Genomic DNA, 16,489 nt, shown 5'->3' on the forward strand with positions numbered 1-16,489 from the left:
GTGTTTTTTCTTTATTAAGAGATCTATGTTCAGTGTGAAAAGTATTTCCTTGTGTACTCTGTATAGGGCATGGAGTGCTCTGCCACAACCAATACAAAACAGTCAGGCCTCCTCTAAGGATGTTTCATGTTTTTCTGAAACTATTTCAGTCTTAAAATGACTTGAGTACATTGCAGAAAATTATTCTTTTCATCCAATTCATTTTTAAATGACAAGTTATCTACAGGAGGTTTTATTTATTGAGATGGCATGTCCATTTGTGCTTGTGATCGATTTATTTTTTTAATTGAATAGAACAGTGAGAGCATCACAGGTTACCATTTTTCTTTGTCTCCTATGTTGATTAATGATTTTTTTTCCCTTTTTACTGCTAGCAGTTTCAAAGTGTCATGTGGGTATTTAGCAATACTGTTTCTACCTAGAAGTATTACACATTTCTTTGAAAATGTAAGGATTGATGTACCAACCTCTTTAAACTTCTCCCTTTTACAGCAGAATCACAGTCTTCCCAACCGAAACATGGTTTTTAGAAAAGTTTCTGATTCAATCAGGATCATCTTATTTCTCTTCCGTCCTCAGAATGATGGCATCTATACTTTCAAGCTTTTTTACTTTAAATGCCCCCACCCTGCAACATGGACACTACTGAATGTTTTTTATGATAGCACCAGGCCACTTTAATTGTGCCAGGATGTCTAGTCAAAATCAGCTTATTTACTCCATCCTTTGTCAACCACAGTCTCTTTTGAAGTCAGGATAGATTGCTAATGATTTCCAAAGGAACTATACCAAAATTCTGATTATAGCTTGAATTTCACCCCTTTGTGCTTTACGGGTAGCAGGATTTCTGTTTTTATGGTGAGGTCATGAAGAATGTAAGTATGTAATGGATGAAACTGAAAATAGTCTGTAAATTTTGTCTGAGTAGGATAGCAGTCCTCATTGCAATTAAAGTAATTTACTGAGTATATCATTATTGAACACTATTGAACCCTATTAACCTATGATTTTAATGTGATTTAAGTGAAAAGACAACTTTCAAGGAAAGAACAATTATCAGTCTATTTATTTTGAATAAATAGTATATAGTATTTAATTTAATCAAGAGCAGATAAGTTATCCCCTTAAAAATATGCACGTGGGCTTCCCTGGTGGAGCAGTGGTTGAGAGTCCGCCTGCCGATGCAGGGGACACAGGTTCGTGCCCCGGTCCTGGAAGATCCCACGTGCCGCAGAGCGGCTGGGCCCGTGAGCCATGGCCGCTGAGCCTGCGCGTCCGGAGCCTGTGCTCCGCAACAGAAGAGGCCACAACAGTGAGAGGCCCGTGTGCCACAAAAAAAAAAAAAAAAAAAATGCATGTGAATTCTTTCCAAGGCATAGATGTATGCTAAACTTTAACATTTCATATTTTTAAATAAATCTTCTCTAAGGGAAATTCTCAGTGCAGATGGAAAAACTGAGGCACCAAAGATAAATGATTAGTTTCAAATTACATCATTTTTCTACTGACTTTCTGGGACTAGCATTCAGGTACTGATAGCCAGCCCCATATGTTACAGTAACTGATCTGAATCTCCCAATTTGAGAATACATGTGTGTGGTTAGGAATAAATCAGAGTAACCAACCTCCAATGGTGATTACTGTTACAACACAGAAGAACATTATCTGAGTGATTTATAAAGTAGAAAATTTTTATTTGTGAATATTTCAGTAAAGTTTGTGCTGATTGTTGATAACACTGTTTCTCTACTGAAGTACTTTAATAAAAAGAATTGTACTGGAGTTAGAAATTTGGTCTTTAACTTCTTCAACACAAGAGAATCAAGACATTAGATCTAGAAAGGAAGGGTATAATTAGATGAATATATAAAATCTTGCATTAGTATTCCCTGGGGCTAGGCTGATATAAACAACTGCAAAATCTCAGTGGCTTATGACAAACCTTTTTCTCTTGTTCTTGGTTCTGGCAAGCAGCTGCAGCTCTACTCAACTCAATTGACTTGGCTAGATTAGCTCTGCTCCGTATGTTGTCTCATTCTGGCACTAGGCTGATGGAATAGCCCTTACCTGGGACATACTGTTTTCATAGTGAAGGGCAGGAGCAAAAGACCAAACCGTACCACGAAAACACATTTAAAGCTCCTGCTTGGGGACTTCCCTGGTGGTCCAGTGGTTAAGAATCCATCTTGTAATGCAGGGGACTTGGGTTCGATCCCTGGTTGGGGAACTAAGATCCCACAATCTGCGGGGCAACTAAGCCAGCGTGCTGCAACTACAGAGCCCACACACTCTGGAGCCCGTGCACCGCAACTAAGATCTGATGCAGCCAATAAATAAATATTTTTTTTAAAAAGAAGAAATTCCAACTGAACAAACACTACTCACAGAATAATAAATAAATAAATAAAGCTCCTGCTTGGATGTGGCACAAGTTAAATTGCTCATAGTCCACTGGCAAAAAGCAGTTCACGTAGGTGAGCCTAACATTGGTCCAGAGAAGCATACTACCTATAGGGAGGCAAGTTGCATATGGGTAGACAGTGAGTCAGCAGCTTCCCAGGGAGCTCTTGAGATTGGTGGTGGGACTATCTGAGAGATTCCTTTTTTTTTTTTTTTTTTTTTTATGGCCACACTGCACAGCTTGCAGGATCTCAGTTCCCCCATCAGGGACTGAACCAGGCCAGGGCAGTGAAAGCCTGGAACCGTAACCATTATGCCACCAGGGAACTCCCTAGAGATTCTTCCCTAGAGATTCTTCTTGAGAATATCAACAGCTTTCCAGTGAATGTTTGAAAACACTCATTTCAGTGCTTTATGCTGATACTTGCAGTGTGGCTTTCTTGACCTTTCTTGCCCATAGATCCCCAGCTCTTCCACCTAACAATTATTAATCATTGTTATATAAAGACAAGTGTTTTGATGGTTTCTGTTTTTCCCCCAAGTAGTGGTAAGTTAGAATTCATTCCTCTAGTCCTTCTTGAGATGACCCATATTTACAATAAAACTAGCTGAGATTAAGAATGCACCTGTGGGGAAATTCCCTGGCTATTCAGTGGTTAGGACTCGGTGCTTTCACTGCCAGGGCCTGGGTTCAATCCCTGGTTGGGGAACTAAGATACCACAAGCTGTGCAGCACCGCCCCCCCCAAAAAAAAAGTTCACCTGTGCTTTTGGAACAAAAATGACACTTGTTCATACAACAATCAAACTCACGACTTTGATCTCATTGGATGCTATAATTGATGAGCTCTGTAACCACCTAAATATCCTTAACTTTTTTTTTAATTAATTTTTTTTTTTTGGCTGCATAGGGTCTTTGTTGCGTGCGGGCTTTCTCTAGTTGCGGTGAGTGGGGGCTACTCTTCATGGCGATGCAAGGGCTTCTCACTGCTGTGGCCTCTCCCGTTGCAGAGCATGGGCTCTAGGACCGTGGGCTTCAGTAGTTGTGGTGCGTGGGCTCAGTAGTTGTGGCTCGTGGGCTCCAGAGTGCAGGCTCAGCGGCTGTGGCACGTGAGCTCAGTTGCTCCACGGCATGTGGGATCTTCCCGGACGAGGGCTCGAACCTGTGTCCCCTGCATTGGCAGGCAGATTCCCAACCACTGCGCCAACAGGGAAGCAATCTAAATACCTTTATCTTTTACCATATTCACAGGTTTCAGGGATGAGGACATGGACATACCTTTTGGAGGGCCACCATTCAACCCACTAAAACTCATCAGACACTAACAAATAGCAATATTGATTCATTTACTCTTATCAGTATTAGAGGTTTAAGGCAAGACCCAGGGAAGTTATTTTTATCTAGAAAATACTTGCAGCTATTGATGTAGTCAAAGGAGATTCAAGTAAAGAAAGAGTTTTAGGCTTGGGTAGAGGATATGACATGAGGGAACATGTGTAAAACGGAAGAATACATTTATGTATTGGTATTTTTGTTAAGATACATGCAAAAAATTCAAATGATTTTCAAAGTACACAAAGAAAAATGTAATCTCCCAACCCAGATCTATTGTCTCATTCCCCAGAAGTAATCACTGCCAATGTTTTTTTCTATTTTTTATTCTTTCAGAAAATCCCCATGATAATACCCATCTCCTCCTCATCGACTTTTTTTTTTTTTTACAATTAGAAGCACAATGTACTGTTCTATTCTTGCTCTTATCATTTATCCTGGAGATCTATTTTTCTATACCAATGTTCTCTTCTATGACTATAAATTTAATATATCAAATAATTAAATCAGATAATTCTTCCCTAACACTGCTTTCAGACATTTTCTAGCTAGGAAGAAATGTTATACGAAAGGGTATAGATGGGAAGAATAGGATGTGTGTGTGTGTGCGTCTGCATGTGTGTATGTTGTGGTGGTGGATGAGGTGAAGGGAGATTCACTCAGTTCTCATAGCAATAGGCCAAAGCAATCTGAAATGTAATTTCCTACAAGCAGTTTTTCTGGCCATTCAGACACCCCCAGATCCTGTAAATGGAATGAGATTGGGCCTGAGTGGTCTATGGGGAGATGTTCAGCCTATTTGCTCCTTCAGTAATTAGCCAGATTTAAATTTCAAAAAGGAAGAATTTAAAATTTTTACTTTTATAGAAAAGAAAAAGTCTTTCAAAGGAACTGCAAGAGTACAAAAGTCATCCCACCTCTGCTCAAACACCTTTGGTGACTGTGACTTTCTTACTAAATAAGATAGCGCCATCTGTCCCCTTGCCTCCAAATGGAAACATTACTTTGAACATTCTGTAACTTTTTGTTCAAATGCTTAATGGAGCTGTCAGGACAAAGATTCTCCATGTGGATGCCTGTGAAAATATGTCTTTGCTGGAAGATGTGAGATGTTTTACCCAGAAAGGCCGTGCAGCATAAGGGCTCAGATTGACAGTGCTGGACCCAACTTGGTGAGTTATTATACCCAGGCTCTGCCTCCATTAGCTGTGTGATAACTGCCTAGTTATTTCATCTCTCTATGTCTCAGATTCCCCATCCATAAATGGGGATAATAATACTACCTACTTTCTAGAGTTGTAAGGATTAAATGTGTCAATATAATAGTGCTTAGAATAATGCTTGTTAAACATGAGTGTTCAAAAATTGCTGGTTATTTCCACCTCATTCCCCTCCCTCTTAAAGAATCCCCCAGCAAGAATAATAAATAGCATTTAAATTCTCTAGCTCAGGGATCAGCAAACTATAGCCCATGGTCCAAAACTGGCCCACCAACATTTTTATACAGCCTGTGAGCTAAGAATGGTTTTTTATCACATTCCTAAATGGTTGAGGGGAAAAATCCATAGACAAAAAATACTTTATGACACATGAAAATTCTATGAAATTCAAATTTTAGTTTCCATAATAGTTTTATTGCAATACAGCCACACTCATTTGTTTACATGTTGTCTATAAATGCTTTCATTCTACATCAGCAGAGTTGAGTAGTTGGAAAAAAGAGGACATGAGAACTGAAAAGCCTAAAATATTTACTGAGTTTGCCAACCCCTGCTCTAGATAGTTTCCTGAGTCTGCCCCGCCTGGTCTTACTGTACCCCAAGGTTCTCACTGCTGGGACCCTAGTAACTGACCAGAGATTATCTACAAAGAACATTTTATTTTTTCTGTAACCTCCTCTTCAAAATGAGGGCTATACTGGGTGAAGTGAACAGTGCTATACTGTTGAACTTAATGAGATAAAAAGAAAACGAGAAGGAAGGGAAGGAGGAAGGGAGGGAGGAAGAGCGACCACCAGAGTAGAGAGGAATAAATAGGAATTTTTAAATGTAACTTCTAAGAAAGATAGTGATAGAATATTCTAAGTTTGAATATTCTAAGAATGTGCACTTTAATTCTGGTAATTTTTTTTTTAAAGAACAGCACAGTTAATGTTACTATTTATAAAGAAGACATAAGGATGTGTACTCATAAAATTAACTAGTACTTTTCCAATGTGAGTTTGAATAGTTATCTAAATTTAACATCATCTTCCAATTTATACAGGAAGATTTGTTTGGTTCTTGTAGAATAAACGGATCTTAAGTGCTAAACATTAAGAGATTCTTAAGTGGACTGGTGTTTAAGAAAAATGCTTGTGTTGTCAATGACATTTTCCTTTGATTCTAACAGTAACCTGCGTTCTTTGTTATAAGGAAGTCAGCCTTTCAGCCCCACCCCCCAGCAGCCCTCCTCACCTCCCTTCAGGTCAATGCTAGGGCTTTCTCCAGTGCAAAGGCTGAAGACCCATTTGGTCAATGGAAGATGGTGCTGCCATTGAAGTTGTACCAATTGTCACTAGACCGTTCATTTTATGTTTCACCTGTTCACTGACAAATCGTGCTTTCTTGTACTTTCTGTCTTTTTTTTCAGACCTCCAATCTGGAACTCAGGAAAAGCAGGACTAGAACAGATTTGGGAGTGAGCCCGATAGGGGTTAACCTGAGAGAGTTGTGATGACCCAAAGAAGTGTACACAGGGAGTGTGAGCCACCCCTACCCAGGGAGTAAGGCGCCAGCAGAGGAGAAAGCACAGGCAGAAGGCAGGAGAATTTGCCATATCAAGGGCCTATGTACTCAAAAAAACTACCAGACAAATTAAAAGTCATTGGAACTTGGGTTTGCTTTGTTGATGATTAGAGAAAGCAAATGCATGAGAACCTGGTACACAAATACTCCCCTTTGGAAGTGAGGTCATCAATCAAAAGAAGGAAAACAAAAAAACACCTTACCCTTGGTTGCAGAGCCTTTCAGGACCCCACCCCTGCTTCTGGGTCCAGTCTCCTCCTCCTGCCCTGGGCCTGCAATGTCCTGTCCCCTGACCTTGGCATAGCTGACTCCTCCTTATCACCCAATTCTCAGTTAAACCTCAGAGAGACCTTCCCCATTCACCAGTTTAAAAGAGTAGTCAGCTATCATCGTATCAATTTAATACACCCAATGTAATACATCCTGTTGCACCTATCATTTTTAATGTCTACCACGTCCCCCATTTGACATCCCCCCCCAAAAAAAACTTTTCTGCGTTCAGGGCTGAATTCCCAGGGCCCAAAACTGAGTGTCAGGCACATGATAGATGCCTAATAACTTGAATAAAAAGAAATGAGTCATTAAAATGAATGAGGGTCCAGCTCCTAAACTGTATATTCTCCTGCGGGGAGGAGGATGTCAGGATGAACTCAAGGTTGGAAGCATAACTGAATCTACTGTATCCTTGTGTAATCCCACGACGGGTATGAGAACTTTTTTCAGGCGCCTTTAAAAAATATTTTGTAGGGTTTCCCTGGTGGCGCAGTGGTTGCGAGTCCGCCTGCCGATGCAGGGGATACGGGTTCGTGCCCCGGGCCGGGAAGATCCCACTATGCGGCGGAGCGGCTGGGCCCGTGAGCCATGGCCGCTGAGCCTGCGCGTTTGGAGCCTGTGCTCCGCAATGGGAGACGCCACAACAGTGAGAGGCCCGCGTACCGCAGAAAAAACAAAACATTTTGTAATGTTTGTATTATTACAGGCTCTTTTACAAACATTTCCCCATGTTATTTTCATTTCAATCCTCAAAGGCTTTATCTCATTTTCCAAAAACGGTCATGGAGTCTTCGATAACTTCTCCAACGTCAGCCAGTGAGTGACCTAGCTCTCACGCACAGCCGAGTCCGCCCACTCCAAGGTCAGTACGGTACACGCGGAGCATCGCCCGCCCGGCCGGCTTTGGCCGGGAGCTCGCCTGCGCCCTTCTTGGTCGCCCAAAGCCAGCCTCCCCCGCGCGGAGCCCGGGTTCCGGGCGTTCGCAACCTTAGCCGCAGTCGCGCGAGGTGAAATGGCCCAGCCAGGGCGGCGCGGCCAGCAGGGGACGGCGGCCGCTCTCACAAAGGCGATTGTGGGCGGGCTGGGCGGGCCGGGCTCAGTCCAACGGCTGGGCGCCAGGCCCCGGTGTCCTGGCAACAGGTAAACACTGAGCGGCCCCGCCCCCCGCGGCGCGCGCCGCGCGGCGTGTTGCTCACCGCCCGCCGGCACCCGTGAGCCCGGCGCCTCAGCCCGCGAGGCGCGCTCGTCAGAGACGCGCAGCCCGCAACTCGTTGCGGTGGGTGTCCCAGCGTGTAGTGGCGGCGGCCCAGTGGCTGACTGCCCCCTCACCCCGCCGGGCTCCCCTGAGCGCCTCGGCCTCCTCGCGCCGCGCCGCGGGAGCGGGCTCCTGAGAAGCGTGGCGAGGTCCCGGGTCTGCGGCCGTTCGGGGGCGAGAGCGGAGGTGGCAGTCCCGTGAGCCGCAGGAATGGGCGAGGGGGCGCCGACCCCAAACGACGCGGAGAACTGGGGTCTCTTTGAGGATTAGGAATCTATGCCACACTCACCTGCTCAACTGAGAAAGCATTACCATGGTAATACACGTCTTATTTAAGTGTAAGAGGTTCCCAGGCTCTTGTTAAATTAGTTTAATACCGTTTGCCTCGTGGAGGCACGCTTTACTAAGATTTGTCCGCGCCACGAGATTGGTGCCTTTATCTCCTCGGGTTGGTGGTGGTGTCCAGTCCAGTGATCTGAACGCTTTGGGTCAAGATGAGGTGGGAGAGGGGGTTGCTAGGTGGTCTGCGCCCACCCAAAGGGATGGCAACCGCAGAATCAGGCTGAGCCCTTTGTGTGTGTGTGTGTGTGTGTGTGTGAGAGAGAGAGAGAGAGAGAGAGTTGGTTGGTTGGTTGCAGTCCCTTGGTTCTGTTGAGCAATTTTCACACCCAGAAAATAAATGCCCAGGGCGCCAGTATGTGCCAACGGCGACTTGCCAGGCATCTAGCTTCTGCTGCCCCTGCTAGCGTCCCAGGTAGGATTCCTCTCGGTGGATTACGGAATTAGAAAATAAGCCTTGGTGGGACTCAGAGTGCCCGCTGTAGACAGTGATTCTTCCTTCCAACCTCAGTTTGAGGAAAGGCTTTGGAAGGAGACCTTTTGTGCAGGGAGTTCTTGGGTTTCTGCCCAGGAAATCTTGCAACATCCTTACTTCCATCTGAACCCCAAGTCTTTGGCTGACAGAGCTACATCTTAAACCAAGCCTCACTGACGCCAAACCTTCATTTCCAACTTCCTGCTGGATCTCTCCATCAGAGAGCCTTTTCAAACTGTGTTCAAAATCCAGCTCTTTTAACCACTACCATCTCTGCACTTCCCAATGGCACGTTCATTCTCCTGGCCGCAAACTCGAAAGCATTCCTGTTCCCGAGTCCTCATCCAGTCTCTTGTGACCTGCCTGCCACTGTTGCTCCTTACTACCACCTGCCTGGTTCTGGCAGTAGCCCCCTATCACTGTTCAGGGGCTGTCCATCTCCTCTGTCCTTCCCTGCCAGTTTGATCAACCCATAATGGCTGTGACCAGGTCCTGAGGGACTTCCACTGTCTGCTGAACTAGGCACTGCTCTGCTTGAGCTTGGCGCTGGGAGCCCTTGGTAAGGGGGCCTCAACCTCTTGAGCTTTATCTACCATATTATCTTCTCTGCTTTAAAAAACAAAAACAAAACCACATCCCACATAGACCTACATTCTTCTGGAAGTCTTCTGCACCTTCCCCACCTCGAATGATCAATCTACTTAAAGACAGACCCACCTCTGAAGTACCTCCTGCTCCCCTGTTGCTTCCTAAGCATCCGTAGCCTCCTGCACCTCACTTACTGTGCTTTGCCTGTTTCTTGGAAAGTCTTAATCCTCACCCCCATTAGACTGTAGTATAGAAATGTGTTTGGTAAGCCTGTGTTTCTTCCAGTGTGTTGCATGTAAAAGCACTAAATAAATAGCTCTTGATTTAAATTGAGAGCTATTCCCTGGTTACTTCACGTGGTTGACACTGCCATTTTCTTTCAGAGGCCAGGAAGCTGAAGCAGAATGGTTTAATAAGTAAAGCCATTTAAGCTGATGGCTTCTCACTGCTCCTTGGATAAAGGTCAAACCTTAGCTTGCAAGGCCTACAGGCCACAGCTGTACGCTGCCTACTTTTCCAGCCTCAACTCCTCTCACTGCCCCCATGGTTGTTGCTTACAGGCCAGTCACATTGACCTTTTTTTTTTTTTTTTTTGGTCCTTTTGACTTGAAAGGTTGTTTGCTCTGCCTGGGAATTCCCTACCCCTCAGCCCACAGGCCATTCTTCAGGAATCCTTCTTCCTTCATGTCCCAGACGAGGGTCACTCCCTGCCCATCCCATGTCATCATAATGCCATGTACCCTGGGCTTCCTTCACAGCATAGATAGTGACTAAATGTGTTTGTGATTTTCCCCCTCACTGGACTGTAAGTTTCTTGAGGGCGGGAGCCCAGATCTGCTTTTCTCTCCATCTAACATGAGACCTCATGCACAGGAAGTATTTGTTAAAAATTTGTTAAATGAATGTAGGAGGCATCTTAAAATCCAGAGAAGGAGAAATCTACATTTGCTTTCCCTGAGTTGCATTTTATTCACTCAGCATATTTTATTCATCCCTACAATATGCCAGACATTGTTCTAGGTCCTGAAAGTTCAGTGAACTCATAGACAAAACCTCTGGTTAGGGAAACATACAATAAATACACAAACAAAAAAATATTATTAAATAGTGAATGCTTAGGGTAAGGAGATAGAAAGTGACACTGCTGGGAAGGGTTTTTTTGTTTTGTTTTAAATTTATTTATTTTATTTATTTATTTTTGGCTGCATTGGGTCTTTGTTGCTGCGCGTGGGCTTTCTCTAGTTGCGGTGAGCGGGGGCTACTCTTCGTTGCAGTGCGCGGGCTTCTCATTGCGGTGGCTTCTCTTGTTGCAGAGCACGGGCTCTAGGCGCACAGGCTTCAGTAGTTGTGGCGCACGGGCTTGGTTGCTTTGTGGCATGTGGGATCTTCCCAGACCAGGGCTTGAACCCGTGTCCCTGCATTGGCAGGCGGATTCTTAACCACTGCGCCACCAGGGAAGCCCTGGGAGGGTTTTTAAGAGGCCATCTGTACCTCCTCCCCCTTTGCCTGGGACAGTGCTAGTTAATGTTTGTTGAAGTGCCTTGTTTTGGGCAATAAATTCTATGGTCACCCTAATTATAGATAGAATAGAGGCATGATGTCTGGAAGGTTTTTCTGAAGAGGTGGTTTTTGAGCAGAGGCTAGCACAAAGGTAAGAAACAAATTATGCTCTCTGTGAAGATCTGCAGGAAGAGGAGGGATCAGGGAAGAGCTTGGCGAGTTTGGGAACTAGAAAGAAGGAATGGTCTTCACTAAGGAGTTTGGAGAGTTTTAAGTCAGGAGCTCTGTGTTCTGCACCCAGGAATAGTCAAGAGCCATGGAGTTGCGTTCAAGCAACCAACCAGCTCAGAAACTGAAAACTTTCACTCCCTTACAAAAATTTCCTAACAGACTTATTGAGGTATAATTGATGTACAATAGATTGTGCATATTTAAAATGTACAGTTTCAGCTTGGCATAGGCATACACTCATTAAGCCATCACCACATTCAAGACTTATGATTTGCAGATATTTTCTCCCAATCTGTGGCTTTGTCTACCATTCTTCTAACTATATCTTTTGAAGAGCACAAGTTTTAATTTTGATGTTGAATTTATCAATTTGTTCTTTCACAGACATCAATTTGGATATCATACCCAGGAAATCTTTGCCTAACCCAAGGTCACAAAGGTTTTTTTCTACATTTTCTTCTATAAGTTTTATAGTTTTGGGTTTTATATTTAGGTCTATGAGCCATTTGAGTTAATTTTTGCATATGGTGCAAATATGGATCGAAGTTCATTTTTTTGCAAATGGGTATCATTGTTCCAGCACCATTTATTGAAAAGATTATCCTTGTTCTGCTGAATTGCTTTGGCGCTTCTGTTGAAAATCAGTTGAATCAATTATTTGTGTATGTGTTGATCTATTTCTGGACTCTTTATTCTATTAATCTTAATACCAATACCATACTGTCTGCATCCTGAAGCTTTATTATAACTCTAGAAATAAGGTAGTATTAGTCCTTCAAATTTGTTCTTTTTCAGAGTTCTTTGCATTTCCATATGAATTTTAGAATCATCTACAAAAAGAAGAGAACTTTGAATAAAAATGTCAAACTTTGGTGTGGATCTTAGTTCTCAAACCGTTTTAGAGATTAAAACACACACATTATTGGGGGCAGTTATTCCAGGTCAAGCGTGTTTGACATGCAAAAAAGTATAAAATCAGAAAGGAAGCCAAAACTCAAAATCTTTAAGAGCTTATGGCAGTGCACATCCCACACCCCAAGGTGATGCTTTATCAGGAGATGCAGTTATCATATGGGACTCCATATTGTTTCTCTTCATTTGGATTTCCTCACAGAAGCTGGGCCACTGTGTTGCAAGATATATCTCATCTTCCTTTCTGGGTTTTGAATCTAGGAGTGTCCTCCATTTCATTTCACAAAATGTATTTTAGTGTTTTTAACACATTGACTATGTTTCTCTTTGTTTAACTTGGGACATTTTTTAAGTGAGATGCTATGAACAGGACATCTATTTTACACAAACATTTAGCCCTTGCAGGCATTCTTGATAACTTATACACTCCTCCTTTCCCTTGCCTAGAAGAGACACTTTTTCAATAATGCATTCCCATCATTTATTTTCTGTATGGGTGGGTCATAGGACATAGAGAATTCCATTCAGCTTTGTGCAGCTCTAGCAAAACTTTGGAGATAGTTTATTCCCAGGTTAGGATGGTAGCCATTCCTTTGCCGGGAGGGCATTAACTTGGCAGTGTGCTTGTGGCCAGAGCACAACGCCTGAGCCTGGTGGATGCTGGTTTGTACTGGGACCTTGCAGAGCCTCTGCATTTACATTTTTAAGACGGAAATGATACCTCCCTCCCTTGAAACACAGCTCTGAGGATTAACAGTGATAAAGGTGATGGCAACATCCTTCACTGAGTGCTTTCTTCATGTCAGACACGGGCTAAGTGCCTTATGTTCGTGCCTCACTTAATCCTCGTGACTGTTTAATGAGGTAGAGACTATCGCATAACAAATGCCAAAATATGTATTTGATCCTAATTATCTGTTTTAATTTAATTTTTATTAGGAAAATTTCTAAACATGCACAAAAATAGAATACTAAAATGAATCCCTATATAGCCATATCTCAGATTCAGAAATTATAAGCATTTTGCCACATTTGCTTCATCTATACTTTATTTGGGGGGGAGGGGGATGAGGAAGGTGCAGTATTTTAAAGCAAATCTCAGGCCTTCTTTCATTTCATGCCTACAGATTTTAGTGTGCACCTCTGAAATGTGGGAACATTTCCTTCCATGACCCAATGCCATTGTCAGACCTAATAGAATTAACAATTACTCGATATTGTCAAATGTCCTCAATTGCCTAAAACAATGTCTTTTCATGGCTTGTTTGTTCTAATCAAAATGCAGGGTCCACACATTAGTTGCATTAGGTTGGGTGTTTTTTTTTTTTTTAGTGTTCTTGGCAGCAGGGGGTGGTTAGTTTTTGTTTTGTTTTGTTTTGTTTTGTTTTTGAAAGAAAGGAAACAGGAGAACGCTGCTTTTCTGCTAAAAGAGTGTCTTCTCTGGGGAGGTGTGTGAGAGTTGGGGAGCCATGATCCATGAGAATTAACCTTGGCACCAGCCTTCCCTTCCCCGTACACTCATTCCCCTCAGAGCTCTCTGTCCCTTCGCCTTCTCTCCTCGCCCTGGGTCACCTCGTTATAGTTCACCCTCTCGGTGAATGACACAGCTCACAATATCTAGGTGTTGAGTCGTACCTCAGTTTCTCCGCCTTGCTCTCCCAGTCTCTGGGCGCTTGAATCAGGTTGGATCTCTTTTAAACTGGGGGTCTTAAAAGGCATTTGTTGAATCAGACTGCATATGACTTCTCTTCCCACTTCAAGTTTTTGTTGTTGTCACAGTTTTTTAACTTTTAGGAATTTTTTTTCTTAAGTTCGGTAGGAAATGTAGAAAATTATATAATGTCAATGTTATAAAAGCTAATTTTCGCCCCGTATATATACCTGTCTTTGAAAGCCAGGTAAAGGGAAAAGAAAAGGCCGAAGCCAGTCCCGTGGGAAAAAGCAGAAGAAACCGGAAGTGGACATCCTCAGCCCCGCCGCGATGCTGAACCTCTACTACATTGCCCACAACGTCGCTGGCTGCCTGCACCTGCGTGGCTTCCGCTGGCCAGGCGCTACCAAGTCAAAGAAGGGGAAAAACAAGACTTAAGCCAGACCGTTTCCCAGCTTCTCTCTACTACAGAGGACAGAACTTGGGGAAGAGAAATCAGGATAATACCACTGTTGCAAGCAAAATAGACTTTACTGAAGACAATTTGAGATGCAAGCTAAGTGTGCTTTTCAGTGGTAGTTAATGCTAAATGCATTTTACTTCCTCAGCTAAACCCGGGTATGGTGAGCCACTTTGGTTTTTTAGAAGAGGGGGAAAAAAAATCCGAGTAATTCCCACACGGTGATGGAATTGATAGGACTTTAAAAAATTATTATAAGTCTGGGTCAGAATTAAACCTCGCTCTCCAAAGGCAGTTCTAGCGTGCATGAGTTGTTTTCTTTTACCAAAGGGGGTCTGTTATTTACAGAAGACATGGCAAAAAGCACAGAATTTGCTTATGTGTCCCTCTTTTGGGCACAGTTTCCTTTCGTCATCTTTTTCTGGAAAAATAATAAATATTTTGTTTCTATAATTTTCTTCTCAGAGGTCTGACTCTTGTCTGATTCGAATTAGCCACAGACAGCGGTAGAGAGCAGGGTTGTCAGTCCTGCTCTGAACCTGCTAGTGTGCAGGAACAGCGGCTCAAATGAGCTGATAGCGTCAGTGGTTGGAGCACAGGGAGAAGGGGACCGGTCAGCACTGGTCCCTCTCTCCTTTCTCTTTCACCCGACTCTTCTTCGTCTTTTTCTACACACTTACATCTTCCCACCTTCTGCAGACTTTCTTTTAAACTTGGCTGAGTCTGAGCTTTGGATTTGGTGCTAGAAATGTGCCTTGGGCATTCTTTTTATTTTTTAATAAATTTATTTTATTTATTTTTGGCTGCATTGGGTCTTCGTTGCTACGCACGGGCTTTCTCTAGTTGCGGCGAGCGGGGGCTACTCTTCATTGCGGTGCGCGGGCTTCTCATTGTGGTGGCTTCTCTTGTTGTGGAGCACGGGCTCCAGGCGCACAGGCTTCAGTAGTTGTGGCACGCGGCCTCAGTAGTTGTGGCACACAGGCTAGTTGCTCCATGGCCTGTGGGATCCTCCCAGACCAGGGCTTGAACCTGTGTCCCCTGCATTGGCAGGGAGGTTCTTAACCACTGCGCCACCAGGGAAGCCTGCCTTGGGCATTCTGCTGATGATATTCTGGGATCTCCCCAGCCTGTGTGGAGACACTTAAAAGAGAAAACTGCAGTTGGTTCTGCTCAGCCCCAAATGTGAAACTTGGAAGGAAAGGCATTTTAAGCGTAAGCACCATCTCTAAATCACATAGCCTCCCATCCCTGCCTCCTGCTCTGTCTTCCTGGCACGTCTTGCCACCTCCCCTGGCGCTGACACCTGCACTGTTGTCTCCATTCACAATTCTGAGCTTGAAGTTGATTCCTCTAGGCAGCACCAGTCCAGAGACGATCTAGTTTGTTTGAATTACTTATAACGATGTCACAGGCTGCCTTGTGAGGATCTCAAACGTTCATGAAGCTTGCTAAGGAAGTCTATAACCCAGGACTCAGGATTTTATAAATATCAGAGAAAAAAGGCAATCCCGTGAATCTTTGTACCAGAGAAGTGAGGTGCTCAGAACCCACATGAGTTTGCTGGGGATGACACTTGTCTAGCTATACCGTCTGTGCGGAGTCAGTGTGAGCCCTTGGCTGGTTGCCAGAGGAGCCCTGGCTCAGCTCAGGTGAAACTTGGTCCTCCTCTTAACCTGAAGGGATCTTTTCTGTTCTGTCTACAGACCTGGGAAACAGGGCCACCTTCCCACTCTGCTGAGATTGCTGGGCTGGATCCGAGCAGTTTCTGTTTGTGGACACACCAACTCTAGTCCAGTCCTTCTTAAACCTGGGTGTGCACCGTGGTCACATGAGGACTCCTGAAAGCACAGATTGCTGGGCCCTACCCAGTAGGAAGAGCAGGGTTCAGGAATTTGAGTTTCCGGTAAACTCCCACATTGCGCTGCTGCTGGACCAGACCCGTGGAGATACTGCTCTAGTTCATGCTGCCACACCAGATGCTGAAAGACTTGATGAATCTCTGAACGTGTAGGATGTCTAAGGCCCTCCTCTGCCTCACCTGGCTGGGTTCAGGAGCTCGTGTCTGAGCAGTTATGTTTATGGGAACGTTGGGGAAGTGGCATGTGCATTGCTGCCTTCTGATCTTGTCCACAGCAGGATAACATCGCTGAGGGGAGGACAGACATGCCAGTCAGCAGACTTCTACAGGCTTAGGAGATCATCTGGAGGTGGCAATGCTTTCTTCTTTTGAGATGGTTAAATGATGAGCAAAAAGGACTGTAAGCATTGGAATAGAAGAAGTACTGAC

The 16,489-nt window shown here is 44.0% G+C and overlaps 1 protein-coding gene across 1 annotated transcript; it reads left to right on the forward strand.

Annotated features, from left to right (window-relative positions):
- The first annotated feature begins 11,264 nt into the window (after positions 1-11,264).
- SMKR1 (small lysine rich protein 1) lies at positions 11,265-14,180 on the forward strand. Its single transcript, XM_065883578.1, has 2 exons — positions 11,265-11,348; positions 13,986-14,180. The coding sequence occupies exons 1-2, from the start codon at positions 11,265-11,267 to the stop codon at positions 14,178-14,180; spliced, it is 279 nt and encodes a 92-aa protein (XP_065739650.1).
- The last annotated feature ends 2,309 nt before the right edge of the window (positions 14,181-16,489 follow it).

This window comes from Phocoena phocoena, chromosome 9, assembly GCF_963924675.1.
Source record: "Phocoena phocoena chromosome 9, mPhoPho1.1, whole genome shotgun sequence".
In the NCBI taxonomy this organism is placed as follows: Eukaryota; Metazoa; Chordata; class Mammalia; order Artiodactyla; family Phocoenidae; genus Phocoena; species Phocoena phocoena.